A 22,248-nucleotide genomic window follows, 5' to 3' on the forward strand; every position below is an offset into this window, starting at 1 on the left:
TAGCAGTTTAACAAAATATAAGTAAACCAATAAGCAAAATTCTCAGAATATTTTGCCTGAGTGAATTTACTGAATTCAGAATTTAATCAGAAATTAATTATTTCATCATACTTTCTTCTGACCTTTTTCGAGGTCTGAAATCCGGACCTAGAGTAAGCGGCTTTATTGACTCAAAAGGACATTGACCTTTGCTGGGTATGTAATTAGTACACTATCAGGAAAGAACAAGGCGCTTTCCAAGGAAATGAACAGGACCATATCTGTGGCCAGGGTTTCCGCAACAGCGATTTCATGCTGAAGGATTTTGTTGAATGGAGGAAATTACGTTTGCAACATTCTCATTTCATTTGCAACAAGAACTGGGTAATAGCTAAAAAAGAGTTAGAAAATTGTCTTGTTTGTGACAGAAAGGGTCTTCCAAATTACAATAAAATGCTGTAACATTTATTTGAAGTTATTTCCTCAGAAACTCTCAATTACATATTCTGATCAATACTGTACATGGTATTAACGGCAGCTTAATACTATACCTGTCCACTGCTGTCATAAATGACCCACTAAACCCTGTACACCACGCATAAGCTGCTCTTCAAATCACTGTCACCTTTAGCTCAGCAGTTTTCCTTAATATTCAAGTCAGTTCCACATTTTCAAAACAACATTTAGATTCCACAGTGTCAATGGGATGGTGGTTCACATACATATAGAGTAGGTAGCAAGAAAATAAACGCTCACTGAACTGCAAAAGCAGCTCAACCAAAGTTAACAATCCAAAAACACTGACACAGAGAAAGCGGGGACAGCAGAACGCAAAAAGTAATTGTTTGCAAGACTGGCTTGCACCGTGCAATGATTACTTTGTCAGCAAAGGGAGAGTGGAAGAGGGAATGTTCAGCCAGAATAAACTAGGGGCACTCAAACATGCCAAACTCTACCTCCAGCTTCACTTGCTCTCTAGGTGCATGATCTTTATACTTCCACCTTAAACATGACAAAGACTTAAAACTCATGAGGATGCCAGAGGCAAGGTACCATTACAAATAGATAGAAAGCTCATCTATACCATTTATCGAAGGAAGACATACGCAACTTCCCAAAGGTTGTAGTTCTTGGAATCGTAGATCACTCTGATTCCAGAATTGAAACTTAGGGAAGTCTTCCATTGCAGGACCGGGGTGTTAAATAGGAAGAGCACTGTGCAGATTATCAGGTTATTTTATGCAATGGCTAATTACAAATCCTATGTCATAATTTTGACCATGGTTATTAAAAAATTAATAACAAGAAGGATCCTCCCTGCCTTACATTGCGAGTATCTATGGCAGGTGCCATTTCTTATTTCACCCCAAGTGAATGAATCGCAATACAGTCCACATAGGCAGTCAGTTCCTGCTCTTCAAAAATAAAGTATATGCCTGAAGTAATGAGGAAAACAATAAAGCAAGATCTGCTCAGGGCTCTGTGGAAGATAGATATGGGTATGGGAATACCTGGCTTCTTGGGATAATTTCTGGTCTCCTGGTTTGATATTTGAATTAGATCCTAGCTGCCTTTGAAGGTAGTTTGACACTAGTGGTTCCCAGCCAGTGTCAAAATTCATTCTCTTTTCTTTCTAATGCTATATAGGTGGTAAAGTACTATAAAACACCTGCTGAGATGAGAAGTGTCAGTGTGGGAAAATACTTGCACAAACTTTTTTTTAGTTGGACTCTGATTTTAGTGCCTGGCATTGCAGTCACCCTAGGTTTGAACAAGCTGGTTAAATATTTCTGGAAATCTAAACCCAAAGTAACTGAAATTTTGTATTCCATATCAAAGGAAATTTGGGAATTCCTGTCCCTTGAGGATTAATTCTTCTCTGACTGTATATCACAGCGCTATTTTGGGGCATAATTAATATCTGTGAGATGGTTTAATAGGATGCTGATTAATGTCTGAAATAGCAATAATCAAACTAAATTAACCGAAATAAATTCTGCCACCAGCAAAGACAATTAAAATTAAAACTGAATTCATGATATATTTAACTGAAAAGATACCATACAGTTATGAGAGATACTGTGACTCATTTTAAGGTAATTTGTGTGTAAAAAAGATAATTGCTGTTGTAGCTTTGTCTGCAGAATAACTTCTCTCATTGATTTAAGAATAAAACAATTTTAGATTAGATTGTCTCCGAACTGAAAACATAGTGAAAACTGAGCCAGTGTTCTCATGGGCAGCTCTAAATCCGGCTTCTACAAAGGTTTCAATTATCAAAGACAGCATATAGCAGCTAAGTAATTCAAAATAAACCCAGCTGAACTACATAAGTATTTGGCAAAGATTCACAAGTGTCTTGTCTGGAAGAGCTGCTTGAGGGTGGACACTTCATTAAAATGCTACTTTTCTTGCCCAGTGTAACACTAATTCTAATTCACTGGGGGCAAAACTCATTTTCCATAGCTGTGGAAGATATTTATTTTGTTTTTGAAGTTAATCCAACTCTGCAATGAAGTAGCAATGGAAAAATCCCTTTCCCTTTAGGAGCAGCAACTTTACTTATACGGCATAAGGGAATATATCTTTAATACCGGATACAAAAAACAAGAACTTCTGGTTTCTTGTTTATTCAGCAGGATATCATTGCTGTGGTGCATCAGTAGCTACTGTTCAAGGAGAATTTTAGGGAAACACCTAACTATGCAGAGAATGCACTATTAAAAGATCTTTCTTGTATCACGTAAGGATAAAGAAGCATCACCTGCTGCAGCAGCAGAGATCACATCTCTGGATACTTCAGGTTATGCTCTGAGGGTGAAAATCACTGAAGTGAGGAAAACCAGCACGAAACCTGTGCAATACCACTTAAATCTTACTTAAAACCTAATTTCACCCTCACTGACTACATTGCCTCAAGAAAGTACTGCAATGCATGCTGTTCACCTAGTCTCTCATTAAATGCCCTTTCAAAGACCAAGCGTATGTCATGCTATGCTTGACTGTGTGTGTCTTTTACTTTTATGACCCAAAAGAAACCCAGACACTGCTTCTCAGAGTACAAGACACATGGGTAGTCCTCTTCATGTTGTGCTGTTGTCTTTTTCAAGCTTTTCTTTAAAAGATATTTGATATTACTTTAATGCAATAAGAAGAAAAGATAAATCAGAAAGTGGTTATTCAACTGAAGAACTTAAATGACCAGCAGTACCGCTAAACTTAAAGTTATCCACTCATCCTATAAAGCTCTATCAGATTATCTGCATTAAAATTATATAACGGGTTAAGAGAAATTATAATGCAAAACCTTGGAAAGATTCCTTTCCCTACCTTATGAAAGGAACGAATGGTGAATGGCAGGTTTATGTATTGGCTCCTCTGGACTTTTAGCCAAATGATTATTTCAAAGCACATTCAGTTTAAAATAAATCTGCATAAGGATTCTTTTATACATGGATATCAAAGAAAAACATTATGCTATGGAACATTATGAAAAAATTAATGGAAATCAAAATTTGAAGATATAACAACAAAAAATTACCAGAAAACTTTATTCCACAAATCCCTGCCACGGTGTCCCCGCCCCTGGCAGGGCAGCTGGAACGAGGTGATCTTTGAGGTGCCTTCCAACTCTAACCATTCTATGATTCCATGAAACAAAAGCCTTACAGACAATCTGATTTGACCTATTTTCAGATGCATTATCTTGAGGAGGACCACCTATTACTCTCATGCTGACATTAATTCCCTTCAATCCTAACTCAACTTCAGAGCTGTTGAAAAACAAACAAACAAAAAACTTTGTGAAAATGTTACAAAATTAAATTTCAACTAGATTTATTACACACTATTAAATTTTTTTATAAAACTAGTCCTCTACCAGCCCAGTTTCTACTGGGACAACAAAACAGGACAATGGCCATGTAAGAATTTAGTCACCTACTTAATTAGATCGTACAGTTATCTCTATGTATTATAATAATTGTACTGCCTAGCTGGCATTATTGTCTTCTAGCTTTCCATGACATAAATGACTGAATGTGGCTGTCATCAATTATACCCTGATGTTGAATATTTATCCGGTTTTGGCTTGCACACAAGAAGACTCTTTGTTACTAAGAGCTCTAGGCTCTCTGAATTCTATATTTGAAGTAAATTCACTATTCCACTGACGAAAACAAAACTATGCTTAAGCTTTGAATCACTGAGAGTGCTGTCTCAATTTCGTGTAAATAATGCAACTGTACCTGGAAGCTGTCCATATAATTTCAAGCTTTTAAAGGTTATGAAATGTACCATACCAATCTGTCATAGTTTTATTTAAAGTCATGAAACACATTGCTGGAGTTTTGCTTTTGCTGTCTTGGCAAATCCTTTAAATTACACTCTGTTCCAATCAAGCATTTCAAATGACATCATAGAAACTTCCTGCATACATAAATTTTGCTGAGTGCCAATCAATGGCGAAGCAAAACCTCTTTAATAGTGTTTGAAAAAGAAATATACTCCAATGAGTATTGATGTAGATTTGGGATCTCGTATATTCAGCTGAAATATCATCTGCATACTCAGATGATACTTTAGTCTTAAAACATCTACCTAGTTTTGCATGTGTAAACTCTACTGTCAGCATATTCTATGAAAACATGGAGCAAAATTTCTCACTCTTAAGAAACAGTCTGTATGACCGTGGTAAAGTATCTTTGGTTACCAAAAATTGTAAAATTTTAATTATTCTGAAATCTGCAGGGAAAAAAAAGAAAGAATTCCAAAATGTAGTAAGTACTGAAGAATCAGGCTTGACTGGAGATAAGGTACGCTTTTATTATTTATAAGACCAAGCATCTCAGACTAGACCTGCTCAGACATCTTGAAATACCTGGTCTCTTTTGGCCTCAACAAGACTAGAATTATGCAAACTGAGAGCCAAGGAAATTCAACTACATGTCTCTGTGAAGAATACAGCAGGCAGATCAGTGCACTCAAAAATGTCAGATGTTTCAGTGAACTCTCAGAAAGTACAATGAACTTTGGAAAAAAAAAAAAAAAAAGAAAAAAATGTAAAAAAAATGACCTCTCCCTCTATTCAACAAGAAATCAATAGAGATGATGAAAGAAGAAGGTTAGGGTTTTAAGGACTTCTGACTTCTTTGGAGGTAGCTGGTAACCAGCACTTTTCAGGACAAGCTACCACAAACTGGGAGAGAGCTGGACCCTTCTGGATCTGGATTAATCATTATCTGTAGATACTGTTCTGATTCAAGACAAATTCAGGTGCTGCATCCACCTCCTGCTTCTGTTCTGCAAGACAGTGAAGTTTGCCATCGCAAGGTATTTCGATGGGTTAATCTAGAGCTGGCAGTAGATTCTACATCATACTCCAAATGCCTAAAGGTGGAATTGAATGGTCGAAATACATTGACGTTCTGGATTTGTAAATCAGAAAGATTTCCACATTTTTGTTTCCATCTCAGCTGCTACATAATCTACTCAGGTGCCAGATTTCAAACAGCATTAGTTGCAAACCAATACCTCAACTAAGCGAGTTCTATATTGCTAGAACAATAACCTAGTGATCTCTTCAACATCGTTAATAATGCAGCAGGGAAAACAGAAAGGTCAGCTGCATTCCAATTATTCACTGAAATAAGCAGACAACAGTCTGCATTATTAATTATGAAAGCTGTATATTAAAAAAATGCTTTTATGAAGCTATTTGTCACACTTACATTTTTTTTAAACTAGAAAAAATGATTTTGCAACTAAGGCAGTTTTCATTTACTAGTTTAGATTGTTATCGTCCAAGAGGGAATTGTTTGGTTCAGAATTATATTTCTATTCTACTTACTCAGAATCTCATTAATATATATAAGCTAATATTTAAGATATTATATTTTATTTTGAAAGAAGAAAGAAAAACGTATTTTTCTATACCAGCACTATAACAAAATTAACCAATAGTTTTATAGCAACATTTTTTGCTGTATCAAAGCTTTCTGGTGGTAGATTGAAAATGTGCATTCAATGCCAGCCCATTTTAATTCTCTCTAGCTAACTGTCTTGAGACTTTCAAGTGGATTATTCCTTTGCTATATTCCTTTGTCAGAGAAACTTCCATCAAAATGTTCTTTTTCACGCATGTCTACTTTGGCATTTCCAAAAATCAAAACATTCACTTCAAACAATTTAAAAGACAATATTAATGTTCGTGCAAGGAAGGAAACGTGCATTTTCAGAATGTCTGAATTATATTAGATGTTCAGCCTGGGTTTCACTTACTTGGCAGTGATGGGACAATCTGTAAAATCAACCCACCATAAAAATAAAGGTTTCTATTTGCTTCCTGCTCAGCTGTACTGGAAGTTATATAAACATGACAGTTTTTCTATTAAAATTCCTTGAACTGAGAAATACATTGGTTGCAACCACTGAGGAAAAAAAAAAAAAAAAAAAAACAAACCACCAAAAAAAGACACACGTTCCCCTCAAATTGTAACATAAAATAGGATTAAGACTTCTGCTTGAGCTAGTGGTGTGATGACTGAGGAGCACAAGTAATTGTTCATGCATTTGGATTAGTCACAAGTACATGAGAAGCTGATTTATGAAGTTGAACTTTCTGGCATTTTGTGGCAAAATGTATAATTCTACTTTAGTTGTGATTAATATATTTTATTAATCTATTCCAGCTAATGGAATATAGTATCTGCTGATTTCAAATTAAACAGTTGTGTTGTTGGTAGCATACTGCTGCAGGATGGCGAGTTTGAGTCTCGATAGACGCTAAGCTTTTACTAAATACTTCTGAAAAAAATACGCAGAGTTTAAACTTCAAGTATGTGTACAGATTGTTTAGTTTTAATGACATTGCTCACTCAAATGTTTAGAGTGACCTGTTAAGTCTTTCCAGGATTGGGGTGACATACGGGTTTTCCATAACTACACTTGCATAGCCCTCCTGCAGGTAAGGTAGTTGAGAATTTTACAGAAATATTTTACTATTAAAATGAACATATTTTACACCAACTACACCTGTTTTCCGATCAGTTTTCAAACAAAAACTGAAATTCAAAACTTGTCTACTTGGGCTACATCGTTTTTTTGCCAAGGTAGCTGTGTTGTGTGAAATCACAGTTAGCCAGCAGTTCCCGTTCCCTGGAGCTGAAACAGTTACAGCCTTTCAGCCAATATAGGTTATTCCATTTGAGAAAATCATTTAAACTATACTGCCAAAGGAACACTGCATCTCCACAGAGAAAGACTGCCAATATATTCTACAAGATTAAGCATACCAGAAAAGCCTTTTAAATTCTAGACAAGCCTGTCACTAAATCTACCTTCCACCTTGAGTGAATCTCTCCATAGTGAAATCTTTACAAAATTCCCATGCTGTGCTTCAAGACATGGTCCTCCATCAGTCTAAGGAGCTCATGAAGTTGGCTTAGTTGATTTAATCCTAAATTGAAAAGCTCTCTGATTATTATTAACCAACTTCCTTAATTCCCAAACCATGGCAAGGAGATTGCTTTGAGAAAGTAACTTTTGAGTGTTTTTCCTGTGTCTTTTTTTTCTGATTCAGAAAAAGGTAAAGCTCTAGTCATATATTTTCAGAGTCTCTCAAAGAACCAGTCACGTCATATTTCTGTAAACTCTTGTTCTGACTTCTTTCTGGATATAATCTTGGCTTTTTCAACCTGCATTGTTGTGTGGCCTAAGGTAATGGGACATAGAATCGTAGAATGGTTTAGGTTGGAAAGGACCTTGAAGATCATTGAGTTCCAACCCCCCTGCCATAGGCAGGGACATCTCCCACTAGACCAGGTCACCCAAGGCCACGTCCAGTCTGGCCTTCAACACCTCCAGGGATGGGGCCTCAACAACTTCTCTGGGCAACCTGTTCCAGTGCCTTACCACCCTCAAAGTGAAAAACTTCTTCCTAATGTTTAATCTAAACCTGCCCTCGTTTCCCCTCGTTCTATTGCTACATGCCCTAGTAAAAGCCCTTCCCCAGCTCTCCTGTAGGCCCCCTTTAGGTACTGGAAGGCCACAATAAGATCTCCCCGGAGCCTTCTCTTCTCCAGGCTGAACAGCCCCAACTCTTTCAGCCTCTCCTCATAGGAGAGGTGCTCCAGCCCTCAGATCATCCTCGTGGCTCTCCTCTGGACATGCTCTAGCAGGTCCATGTCCTTCTTATGTTGGGGACTCCAGAGCTGGATGCAGTACTCCAGGTGTGGTCTCACGACAGTGGAGTAGAGGGGCAGAATCACCTCCTTTGACCTGCTGGCCACACTTCTTTTGATGCAGCCCAGGATACGATTGGCCTTCTGGGCTGTGATCGCACATTGCTGGCTCATGTTGAGCTTCTTGTCAATCAGCACCCCCAGGCCCTTCTCCTCAGGGCTGCTCTCCAGCCATTCCCCACAGAATCTGTATTTGTGCTTGGGATTGCCCTGACCCAGATGTAAGACCTTGCACTTGGCCTAGTCGAACTGCATGAGGTTGGCTTGGGCTCACCTCTCCAGCCTGTCCAGGTCCCTCTGGATGGCATCCCTCCCCTCCAGTGTGTCTACCTCGCCAAAGAGCTTGGTATCAGCAGGGAACTTGCTGAGGGTGCACTCAACCTCACTGTCCATGTCGCCGACAAAGATGTTGAACAGTACAGGTCCCAGTACCGATCCCTGAGAACGCCACTCGTCACTGCTCTCCACTTGGAGATCGAGCCATTGACTGCAACTCTTTGAGACATCCTAAGGGCATTTTAACTGTAGCTACATATTTTTATTTCTTTAGGTGACCTTTTAGCTAGAATGTACCAATAGGTTTTTCACACTTTATTTATGATATTTGAATGGTGCAGATATGATCTACATTTACTAAATCTGGATGTAGTACTATTTATGGTCGTGATACAAACACACAATGTCAACATCAAGACATTTCATAAGCAGTAATGTTCAATGAGGATACTATTACTAACCTGGAGGAAGTAGCTGCAACTGGACACAGTAACCTCTGCAACAAGATCAAATAACCAGGAACGTTTGCTGTGCTTACCCACTGGAACTGTGTCTATGTGTAAGATATGCCAAGATAAAAGGCAAATTTTCTGCAGTCTTTGATCATTAACATAAAATACAGAGTGTAAGGTTATTAGTTTATGAACTCATATTAGTTCATAAACTTACATGCGAGAAGAGGGAATCAATTGTTTGTTGGGGTTTTTTTTTGTTATTGTTCTCCAGGATAACCCCTAGTAGTACCATAGAAGAGGTATCACAGCTGATGATTATAACTGAGTCTATCTTACCAGGTTTTGTTGCTCTCTATTTAATGCTGATCTTCCATTCTTCAAAAAGATTGCCTCAAACATTTCCATCAAACTCTCCCTCAGCATAGCAATAATCTGTAATAAACTCCACCATTCCTAAACTAAAAGCAACTAAAAGGACTATTTCTGGCTATATCTTGTAATTCAGGCATTTCCTACATGATTTATTTTTAACCTTTTTAATCTTTTCCTTGTTATCTGACATGTAGAAAATGTCCTGTCTGGCTCGCATCCTAACAAAAAAAAAAAATTTAGCCAGCAGTTACCTCCTCATTATCGTGTCCCCACACCACTGGCATGATCACGTCACACTTAATTAAAATGTTGTGGCTATTCTTGCTCACAGGCATCTGCAAAACGTACCTTCTGGTTGCTCTAAGCATAAGACAAGGTCACCGATGCTTGCAGCTTTTCTCAGGATTATCTGCCAGGAAAATGTTGTTCTTCGCTTGTGCTGTCAACTGTCTTTACAGCAACTCGCTAGCCTATAATAAACGTTGACTTCTGCTAAAGAGTAAATCAGCAATGAGTAAACCGCTATAAATATCCTGTTTTCAAACCAGCTTTCTAGGAATAAAACCATGGTAAAAGTAATCCAGTTCAGTACATATTACAATTAGAACTGTTTTTTAATCTCTTGGCTCTAAACAACAGGCATCTGATCCTGCAAGGCCTGAACTGTCTGGCATCCGACCCTGCAAAATCTCTTTTACAAACAGTGAACCGCAGAATAATATTGTTCGTCTTAGTAACTGCTCACTAATAGAGAGGAAAATCTTCAGAACAACTTCATCTTCGGTGTAGACACCTTGAAACACTTATCATGGAATCACGGAGTTTTCAGAGTTGGAAGGGACCCCTAGAGATCATCTAGCCCAACTCCCCTGCTAAAGCAGGATTGCCCAGAGCACATTACTCAGGACTGCATCCAGGCGGATCTTGAAAATCTCCAGAGAAGGGGACTCCACAACCCCCCTGGGCAGCCTGTGCCAGTGCTCTGTCACCCTCACCGTAAAGAAGTGTTTCCGTGTATTTGAACGGAACTTCCTGTGTTCTAACTTGTGCCCATTACCCCTCGTCCTGTCACTGGGAACCATTGAAAGGAGCCTGGCTCCAGCCTCCTTCAACCCACCCTTATGCGTAAAAACTTACTAACAAACAAAATTATCTTGCTATATGAATAGTAAGAAATACACTTGATAACATTTGAGGCAGCAGCAAACTCTCAGAGGAAGCAACACACATTCAAGGAGGACTGCAAACAAGACAAAATGTAAGGAATGATTTCTACATCTGCCCTGAGTTGCCTACGGACAGGCATCGGAGTTCATAGGCAAAGAGATGCTTAAGTACAATTGTCTGAAACAAAATAAGAAACGGACATTTTTTTCTCATGCACCTGTGTGTGTCTGATGGAAAGTTGGCTAAGCATCATTAGCATTATTCTTTCTCAACACATTAATTAAAACTCTTAATCACAATCAGGCTCTATCCTTGGCCCATTAATGCTACCTTACAGCTGACTTTACTGCTCAGAACTTAGTTGAGGACTGCAGGCAGAATTTTGTAGCAATTTACCTTTACACAGAGTTTTGATCCGATTTGCCTTTAGACAAGAGTACCACTTTCTTCTGCAGGTGTCTCAGCGTTACAAAGACTATTACAACCTGTCTCTCTTCCCTCTATTCCCACCTTGAGTTGCTTGGATTTTGTAAGGCATCCTTTATTCAGCAGGTGAACCCCAATGAAACTATTTTATATATAAAATCTAAGAAACAGAACTATCTGACAAACTATGCACCCATATCTCATCAAGGCCATGTACATCTTTGATAGGACCTCTTGTTCTTTATGTTTTTCTTTTATCTTACCACCTTATCTGAAATATCCCATCTCTTTCTTTTTATCTTGCTACTTCATCTTTCCCTGAATATATTCCACTATCTTAATAGTCCTCCTTGTACCTAATGCTCTATAACTTTTAGAGGGTTTTTACTTACCAGTTTTATGTACTATCATGAATATATTTTACTCTATAGCTATTTATTTGTGAGGCAGCTTGTAAAACCTTTAGAGCTCACCCATTTACAGCAAATACTTTTCAAGTAATATATTTTAAATATCCTACTTCATCACACTTCCTGGCCTGAGTACTAAAATCTCTGGCTGAGCATTTCAGAAATCAATGCACGATATTAGCTGTCCTCATGCCAAACATTTATGAGATACCCTGATTATTGTGACTTTTCAGAGCAGCACTTGAAAATATGATGCTTCCCCAGAATATCCATATAAAAGGCCAAAAACCCCAACCATTAAAAAAAAAAAAAAATCACTAATAACTGAAAAAATACTTCCTGTTGCTTGATTTTGCTACAAATTGTGAGTGATAATTATAGTTGATAGTTTATTCTGTCTCTATAATCACTCTATCTATTATTTACAATGAGGATTTAGCAGAGTTGGTCAGGAAAATGAGAGAAAGCAGAAAGATTTGTGTGGACAGTTAAATATAAACGAGAAAGAAATGTTTTAATCCAAGTTGTCATTTCAACTTCTTGGCCAAAACCTGAATCAAAATATTTCAGTAATCTTAAAAAGGCATTGTAACACAGACATTTCTATGCCTCTGACTACCTCTTCCATGATGCACATGTCTTTAGGGGAAATGACACACTATAGTACGAAACTTCTATAGCTGAGGCTTGTCATGAAAGAGAAATTCTAAAAAACACATTTCACTAAAGAAATATAAATCACTTGAATTATAGCCTCTACCAGGCAACAGAATGACATTTATGTCCACTTCTTTAATGAAGAACTGAAAATTCTCACAGAAAATAAACAATGCTTATAAACATTTTGGCACATATTTTCCAACTAATCATAAATATAAATGTATGATCTTTTTCGTTCACTATCTTAGTTTCTGTATACTGACAATGTGACTATTGCAAACCAAAGCATATCAATGGTATTATAGAACAGCTCTATACCCATTAATACACAAATTCTCCTGTCTCCAGTATTTAAAAAAAAAACACAACCCAAACATTAGTGAAACACCACTAAAATAAAATTCCCAAGAGAACTAATCAAATCTTCATTGAATTGAGACTTTCTTACACAAAGTGAAGCATGTGATAAAATTCAAAACTTACTGAAAATTAGATATTATTATTCTCTTTATCATATTCCTATTATAATATATCTAATATCAGTAGCATGAAAAAGAATGAGTCTGCAAACTGCATGAGCCCTATTTTATGCACTTCAAATTAACTGCAGCACATATGATTCTGCTACAGAATAGTTCTAAGGTTATCATCATTGATCTTGCCTGAGGTTTTCTTCTAAAGAATTACTTGTCATTCTCGCTACAAATTTTGAAAGTGAAGCTCATTCAATCTGTGAATACATTTCTGTACGTGTTAATGTTCGGTACCAATTATTTGTACAGCTGCCTTTTAATCAGAACAGCTTTTATTCCCCCATGACATATCATACTAATCTACTACCAAATTACCAAAACATTCAAAGAGCAATAGTTCACCCTTAGTGTAGGAAGCAGATTTTCCAGCTTATAAAATACACTGACAAATCAATTTTAGTACATGCTCTGTATCATGCAACCTGCCCCCTTGTCCCGGCATCCGACTGTATGTTATGTTAATGCCTGGGGCCATTGGACTTGATGTGATTTTTTTGGATGAAATGGTACCCTATTCAGACTGTATCAGCACCAATGCCTGTGTCCTGTGCAAAAGCCCTTTTGTGAGCTTTTTTAATATGTGTTCTATGTTCACTGAAAAATGTTGTATTTGTATATCAGAAGAATCACATACTTAGGAGGATCACATTCAAGGAAAGACAGAGCATTTCCCCATCCAAAAAAAAAAGAAAAAAAAAAAGAGAAGTGTTTTCAATACAAGTCATACCAGAAGTTACTAATTTACACGTTTAATTTTCATAGTGTTAAGAGAAATCAGTACTGCATATGTTGATTGTTCTAAATTGCGGAATGAGTAATTTTTAGATAACCTAACTTAATAAAAATCAGAACAATTTTTATTTCTAAACTAGGAATATTTCTAATATTCCTATTTCTAAATAGGAATAGTCAGTAGAATATAGGTTATTAAGTGTATTTCTTAGATATATTTGGACTATAAATAGTCGCATCATATCCCCCTTTTATAACTTTTCAAAACGTTCACTTTGGCAAACTTGTCGTGAAAATTGTGTAAATAATGCAAAATCTGTTTTAACATTTTGGAATTCTAATGGTATATTACCTTAAAGAGTGCCAAGCCGCTAGAGTTTGGAACTGGGAGCACTGTTATTCGTACTGACAGCTGTCACTGCTTCTTTCCACTTAGGTGAGTCTAATGAGCCAGCTGTCATGATCGACTGGTATTTGTTTCAGAGCTAAGACTTTACACTGGGAGAAAGCAAGTTACTTCTGGGCAGGTTTATAATCTGACACTCATACAAGCAACTAAAACAGCAAAACTGAAGTCAGTGCTGAAATCTTCTCTAGCTAATGACACCACCGTTCTCTCGCACTGGGATAACCAAAGCCACTGGAAAAGACACGTCTATGGTCCAAATCATCCTCAACCCAGCTCTTCTACATAACAGACACCCCAGATTGCTTTTGTTGCATCCCATGCTGAGCAGTAAGCCCAGAAGCCTCTTTTCCCCACGCCTGCTCCCGTACCCAGGGAAGGTTTTATCACAGTAGGCCGTCTCTGTTATATAGCGAAGGTTTTGAGAAACTGTCATCCAAAAATGAGAACAAACATCAAACAGAATTATGGAAACATCAAAGATGCCTTTGAATGAACTATAGTAGATTTCTAACAATTTCTATTAATTTTTGTATAAGTAGTAGGCATATTACATTGTAAACACTAAAAGAATCCATGAAAATATTAAATAAAAACTTATTACATTGATACAGGATGAACAGATTTAAAAAACATGGAACACCCATCTACTGTTTAGAGGTTAGATTGTTTGCAAGATGTCAGAATAAGTTTATGAAGGAATTCTGCATTTTTAGCTCGCTATTTTTCCTCACTGTTTCCTAAAATATTTTCAACATGTAACTTCTTAGAAAATAATTTTCTTTTCTCAGTCATGCATCTTTCTTAAAAATTTAAACAGATCTTTTTGAGTTCATCTTTGTTACATTCCATTCACTTACAAAACAAAGATGATGTGATTTCTTTTGGTCTCATCTCTGCACATTATTCACCAACATTGCACAAAGCAACTGTTGTTCTTTTGACATTGCATCTCAATAAATGGATTAAATGAGCTGTGAATATCAGCATTTAACCAATAAAAAGAGATCTTTATTTATTTAAAATGTATCAGATCTGCTTCATCTAAAAGGCTAATTGAAAAGACTATTCAGGTCAGCTGTGATATTAGGAGAAAACTGAATCACATTTAATGCTACTTAAAGGATGTGAACAGGGTAAAAGAAAAATTAAGCTATGGGCATTAAAATTTAATTTGACTTAGTGAAGCCATTAACATTTTGGTTTTATGCGGTGGCAAGCATTCTAAAAATATTTCCATATAATTCAGAAACCCAGAATTGTCAAATGTCTGACCCTTATGTACCAAAAATGATTGAAAGTGACCTTAAAGTGCAAATCAGAAAATAAGCAAAAGGAGAAAAATCCTTTGAATACCATGATGAGGTGTCATTATGTTCTTTCTTTATATATATTGAAAGTCTTTGTGTATGTGTGTATTATTACTGTACACACACAGAGATACACACAAAAATTATCTGTTCACAGCAAGTTTCTCTCTTACACTGACTCACTTTTATTTTATTGTTGGTGCTTTTAAACTTTTGCATCATACTACATCTATCAGTTTGATTCTCTGTAACAGAGGATTTCTGCCTCTGATAATGGCCAAATATATCTACATAGTTATCAGCCTCAGCTCAACCAGAAGCTTTCTCTTATACAGTTTTTTTTAGAATAACTTCTTACAGGAAAAGGCAGCTTACTTACTTACAATTTGTGGTCAAAAACAGTTAGTCCTGTGACTTGTATTCTTGTTATTTCACTAGAAATAGTTGCATCCTTACTATGAATTCTTTCATATTTTCTATTAATTGCACATTTTGGTTTTCATTTTAACATTGAATATGAGATTTGGATATCAAATGAACAAAACACTACTTTTATGTGAACTGTAAAGAAAGAATCTATTTTTAAGACAATACCTTATCTTACTCCTAGCAATATGATAATGATATGCTGCTTTACCTCTACAAGTTTGCCTTTGTAATTTGAAAATGCTACCGCCAATATTTCTTAGACTCTGCATAACAACAAATATTGTAATGGCACAAAGCAGTCATTAATGCAGTAATTTTACAGATTTTAGCCAGTTTCATATAGAAACTTTGTCCAGAATTAAAAAGGTAATAAATCTGATCATGTATCAATACATAAGTAAAATTTCAGATTGACTGCCTGACGAGGAAATGCATTACCCCTAGTTTGGGCTTTTTTAAAAAATAAAAGTTTTTTAAAAAATAAAAGATTATACAGAAGGCTTTTTTGTAATATTCCTAAAATAATATAATCTGGGGTTTCATATCTTGCTGCGTGCACGTTGTTTGCACTGCTCTGGCTTACTTACTAGTAGTCGTCATCAGTGATGATAGGAAACGGAAAATGCTAAACACTGCTAAAGTTGTTACAAATGCATTCCAGGAGGTGTAGGTTATCATGGAAACCATAAGGCTAATCCAGGGAGTTTCTGGCTCTACATATACAGTGCAAAACCTCTGGGTTCACAGAAATCAGTGGCATTGCCATCTTCACTCTGAACGCAGCCCCCGAAGTAACTGAAGAGAGAAGAGAGGTACATAACAGCATCCTTCTTATGAGCTGATAAACCTGTGAAAGCAGTGAAGGTTTGAGTAGAACATGTAAGAAATCTTGGATCAACAATACAGTTTTTGAAAGGTTTTGAAAGAGTACGCTGTGCTGAGTACTTGACTGTCTCATGGATTCTTACAAAGTTGTTCTTGACTGTGACTCCCAGATACCTTATTCATCAGCTTCTACTTCATGATTCATCATGGCTAATAATAGATTAAACAAGCGGAAAAATAATCAAAGCTCTAATGAAAAAAGGAAGTGTCTGAATATTACTCCAATAGATTATCTTCTAAATTGGCTTGACTAGCCATTAATTTGGATAAAAATTATTTTCTTTCTCAACATATTTTTTAATGAGTTATGGCAAATACCTAATACTAATACAAATACCTATACCTAATATGAAAAGGTCAAATCGAGCTTTTTATGAGGATTTATCAAGGAATTCCCTCTTTGGCCACATGACTAGCTCAGTTAAATAAACCACAAAGTCTTGAGTATATACCAAGAGCTCATGAAGTACGATGTTCATCATACATTCTACCTCACATTCTCTCATTTATAAGCATGTGTCAATACAGTCAGAAAATTATGATTCCAGATGCTTTATAGAAGTCTCATTTCTGAAATGAAGGTGCCACAACAACATTAGTTATTCATCAGTGTGTGAGCCTGTAAAATAATCGCCAGAAGTGTTTCTTTGTCCAGCTATTTAATTTCACTTTATTTCTGAGATTGAAAGGAGGGGTACCTTTAAACAATTTTCTTGATACACAGCAGGAAAGACCAGAGTCCTGTGCCATGTCGTTCTTTATGCATTCCTTTGCCTTGTATGAAATGTCACTGCACACAGGAAAGAAACTTTTGCATTGTAATATAGAAAAGCATGGCGGTGCTGCCTGACAAACACACTGACCCCGTCCTTTGCTCTCTTCATTGCTTTTCTATTAGCAATCCTTATCTTCAAATGTTACAGAGCCTCAAATCCTGATTTCTAAAATATAATATAAAATTCAGACAAGGAGACAGCGATCTATAATTAGGCTCAGGTTAGAACAGAATTCAATAATGAGAGAGTCCGAGACAAAACTTCCCCGACAACTGATACAGGACAGGGGAATTAGCCTTCCACCCAGACAAATAGTAAATGATAGGCAAGAATTATTCTGCTTGATGCATTGCCAAAGACCCTTGCACACCTTCTTAAGAACTGCAATATGAACTTATCTAAAACAGTCAGTCCTTAGTCCACCTCACTCTACCTTAAGACAAAGGCAGAAGAAGTTAACAAAAGTGTGTCTAAGTAAATCTCATTTAAGAAAGTCAGAACTGAAATTGCGATACCAATAGGATGCCAAGGTAATTTCAAAAATATAAGTTAATATATCATCAAGAGGCGCTATGTGGTTATATCATAGCTGTACAATCCTCCTGCTGCAGAGGTAACCACAATTATTTGAATATGCTGCGTGGAACACAGGAAAACTGAAACCTAATTTGTAAATTGTGAATCACATGGCAAAGGACACAGAAAGGCTAACAGAAAGCCATACTGGAACTGTGGTTAATGAACATGATGATTGACTCTTATTATTTTATTTAATTCTTATTCCAAATCTTTTTCTGAACTTCTCCAGTCAAACTTGGTCTTTGTGAGTGTGTGTATTGAAAATAACTAGTACTGTGACTGAAGCCATAAGATACCTATACTATAGAATGCTTTCTCCAAGCATTTTTGCTCTTAGGAAGCCCTCGGTCTAGATCACCTTTTGTGGAAAAAGCAAATATCAGCAGCTAGATCAAGTTAGCAAAAACCCAGGACCTTGAAAAATGTGCTGATAATGATTCGGCCCATGACATCACTATCAAGTCATTTTCTAACATGGACCTGTGGGAGAAAGGGCAAAAAACACTCCAGTTTCACTGTCATGAAACCTTGTGTGAAGTTCTTTGTCTACTTGTCATTACTAACAACCCTGCAACATTGTTAATATTATTATTAAATAGCATTAACACATTGCTAATAGGAATCACATCTTCTGTAACATGCACTAATATATACAAAATGAGATAATGCTATTACTACTGAAAACCCCTAAATTCTCTTCATAGTACAAAATTACATTTTTAATAAGCAGGAAAAAAATTATCATGTCCTCAGTTTAACTCTTATTTAAAAGTGATAGCATACATTAGCCTAAACTACACTCCTGCCTTAGATATACTCGGGACAAACACAGTAGTAATCAGGAATATCACGTGCTAAAATCAAGTTTCTTCTCTCCCCCTGTCAGGAAATCTCTTTAACTCAGTACTGGAAGGGAAACTTCATCCTCAGCGGCTTTTGTAACCTGTAATATGAGGTGCTATTCCCCACCTCAGAATTTGTCTCATTAACTTTAAGAAGAAAACAGTCTTAAATCTCAGCAATTCAAAATAAGAGAGGCTGAGCACTGAAAATAATTCCATGCCAATTCCTGATTCAAATAGACTGCATGGTAAATTCAGTCTTTCTGATAACATTGTCCACGGTATGCTTTATATTGCATTATCAGCATCTTCAATACTTCCTTCGCTACAGTCAAGCTGATAGACCTCACTAGATAGACAACGAAATGCATTCCACACTGTGTGTGTGCGATTTAGTTATTTCATAAATATAATTGTTCTACTTCTGTATTTCCATGCATTTCAGTGTTGTAATTTCTGTTTCAAAATGACCCAGATAAGTGTCAGAAAAAGATTTTAAAAAAAGAAAAAAAATTCTCCCAACCTCTGATATGAAACTATACCAACTGAAACTCAGGGAATATGTTTTACAGGTGCTTAGCTAAGTGTTTCTGTTTCTCATCCAGACTTCATTAATCTATTCAATTCTGCTCCCAAATGATTGCAAATTAGGGAGATACTGAAGGGTTGCTATCACAACCCTTTATTTCGGTTACTTTTAAGTCTTTGTATACCTTTATGGATTCAGATAGCTGAAAAGAGAGTTGCCTTCAACCAAACATAGTACTATTGCCCCTTCCAACCAAAGACACAAGGAAAGCACTTCTGATTAAAGATGTTTTATGAGTTATTGCTTCATGAAGACAGGCAAAAAGATGAAAGACTTGGAAAGAAAAGGCATCAAGGAAGCAGCAGACACTGAAGTCTGCTTCAGTAATATGACCCTTGAAGAGGTAAAAGAAAGAATCTGGGGACTAAGCTGAAACTGCAGAACGTTAGAGCAAAAGAGGAAATAAATTGTACACAACAGGTTATAGAAACAGGTCTTGGTATGTTCTCAGTAAGATTGCATCAGCTTTTCCAATTTTCATGCCTTACTCTAACACCTTGTCGGTCTGGGATTTTGATTAAACCACATAGCTCCAAAGTAGTAATTTGATTTTCACTTCCTGTCTATGGCCTTTTTTTCTCCCTGAATCTTCCACCATTCTGAATTAGAAATACACAAACAGTAGTCTCCAGTACTACATAATCTGCAAATGGATACCTACTGGCTTAATCCTGCTTTCTTGACACAAGCAGTGTATCAGTGTCCTCACAGTCTCCAGACTATCAGCCAAACCTGTGCTCAACAAATCCTTGTCTCTTCTCTTCAAGACTCCATCATTTTCACTGTCCATTGTCCATCCTTCTCTTTGTTTTCCTGTTGCTCTCTAACATACAGCTGCCAGCCAACTCTGTTCCTGCACTTGTGCTTACAATTTGACTTCTGAGGGATAGATGCCCTGATGCTTTTGTACTTTAGATAGTGGCTTCTCTTGTGTTTGCTCTTAATCCTTTGAACTGCTCCTTCATCTACACCCGAAACATGGTTCATCTACCACCATCCATGATTATGGCTGCTATAAACACCAATTAGCATTAAGACTACTACAAGAAGAAATACAGAAGACTAAAGGTGAAAGCTAAATCAAACCAAAAAAAGCCCATGAACAAATTTGCTGGGCTTTCAAAAAAGATATTATTTACTTGAATTTTAAACTAGGCTTCCTAATTTTGATTAAAAGAACTACTGCAAGATCTGATTTCATGAAATTCCGGGAATCTAATGGAAAAGGTCTGGTAACTCATTAAATATATCCAGCCATGTGTTTGTTTGATAGCTTTGGAAAAAAGACGTACCTTTCCTGCAGTTCATCTCTACCCTATTGAATCTCCATGACTGTAGATCACTAACGGCAGTTCTGTTCCTTGTAATTCATCCAGTTCTCCCGCATGGTAAGTAAGGTTTATGAGACTCCTGACTTTCAAATCTCCAGTCAAATCTGGAGGAACAGCATCAACTGCTTATTTTTTCCAAGTTATGAAACAAATATACAAAACAAGACAAATCTGGGTCCTGGGGAATTAATATATTATTCAGAGTAATCACTATTTTTTCTCTTATGTTAGTAGTGTACAAGGTTTAGTATGAGGGAATCAAGTCAAGTTGTTTGATTAATAAAATTTGGGTACTTCTTTTATTAAAATATTTACACAATGATGAAAGAAATAATTTGTTTAAACTTAATTAAATCAAGTTTTCTACAATTCCTACACTGCAGCATTTGTTCCATGGGCTGGTAAAATATAATTTAGGATTGACATTTTGAAACTTAATGTTTTAATATATTCTCTGTATATTTAAAGGCACATAATTAATATACAGGATTTATGAGCATGACGTACTACAAGTAGCGACGTAACGTGGGACTGAGTTCAGAGGAAGAAACCCGGTGCTCCTGAAGACTATTCCCAGTCTCAATAATTTGCTGTGTGGCTTTAAGAAAGCCCTGAAGTAAGTGCTGAAAGAATTAATTGTTTATGTCCCGAGAAACAGTTTTGGGTTTGATTTTACAGAGCAAGACCAAAAGGTTTTGGAACAAAATATCATCCAGGAAGATATTCTGAGATCACACTATCTATAGAGAGGTTAGTGTATATTCAGTTTAGTCAGTGCTTTATATTCAGTTTAGTCAGTATTTACTGCAAAGCATACCTCTAACACTACAAACTCTGCCTTAGAACATTTCGATCTCATGTGAGCAAGTTCTCTTAAAAAAACCCCAAACAAACAACAAACACTAAGATTGCCTTAAAGCTATCATATCTTTCTTTCAAGCATGGCCTTACAATAGTCTCAGCCTTGGGAATTCAGACCAACTAAAAGAGAAAAAATAATATGCTCAAGTACTGTATGTGATCTAAACACCATTTTTCCAGCAAGCTATTCTTAGATTTTGTTCTGACAAACCAACCATCTATAGTAATAAAATACAAGAACCTGGGAATGTCGTAGGATTGCTCTCCCATTTGAAAAAAAAAAAAACAAACAAACAAAAAGAAACAAAACCAAAACACAAAAAAAAACCCAAAACCATTGAAAACAAACTGTGATAATTTCCCACTACACTTTTCTGATTTTTCCAAGGCACAAACATCATTTTGTGGGTACCTAAATAATACAGCCAAGCGACCTCAGTTGTTTTCACTCACCTCCTGAAACCACCAGTTATGGTAACTAAAGCATCTGGTAGAAACGTACACACAGTATTCTTGACAATCAAGCTTACTGCATCCGCTTCTGCCTTAGATACACAGCTAACAAGGTCCTCATAGTAGAGAAGCCCTGGAAATCAAAGGCAAAAGAGTGCTGGTCACTCTGTGGCATTATCCAAATCCACATAGCATTAGGTAAGCCCCGTGTGAAATAGCCGTTTCTCACCAAGAATTTAAACCACACAACTCGCACCATGGGCAAGGGAATCCTATCTAATGGCAAGAATTAAGAAATGCTCGATCTCGACCCTGAAACTACAGATTTGTTTCAGGACATGTTGGGGGAAGAAATACATTTTGATCCAGCCTCTTCAGGAGTCTTTTCCTCCCTCCCCACCATTCCTGGAGTCAGCCTCCTGCCTCGGGTGTGGGAGATCACAGGCGAGAGACAGTCTTCCTTCCCCATCTTTGGCCTTACAGTTTATATATATTGTTGTCATTATAATTTGTTAAAAATTGTAACAGTAGTTATAA

General features: G+C 36.7%; 1 protein-coding gene across 1 annotated transcript in view; it reads right to left on the bottom strand.

The window, feature by feature from the left end:
• DNTT (DNA nucleotidylexotransferase) overlaps positions 1–22,248 on the bottom strand; it is a gene marked incomplete at both ends in the record, with an annotated part of 93,485 nt that overhangs the window by 44,240 nt on the left and 26,997 nt on the right. The window contains one exon of the mRNA XM_082486148.1: positions 21,712–21,844. Coding sequence (XP_082342274.1) covers positions 21,712–21,844 — 133 coding nt within the window. The remainder of the gene's footprint in view (positions 1–21,711; positions 21,845–22,248) is intronic.

This window comes from Vanellus vanellus (assembly GCF_965231255.1).
Source record: "Vanellus vanellus genome assembly, chromosome: 7".
Lineage (NCBI taxonomy): Eukaryota > Metazoa > Chordata > Aves > Charadriiformes > Charadriidae > Vanellus > Vanellus vanellus.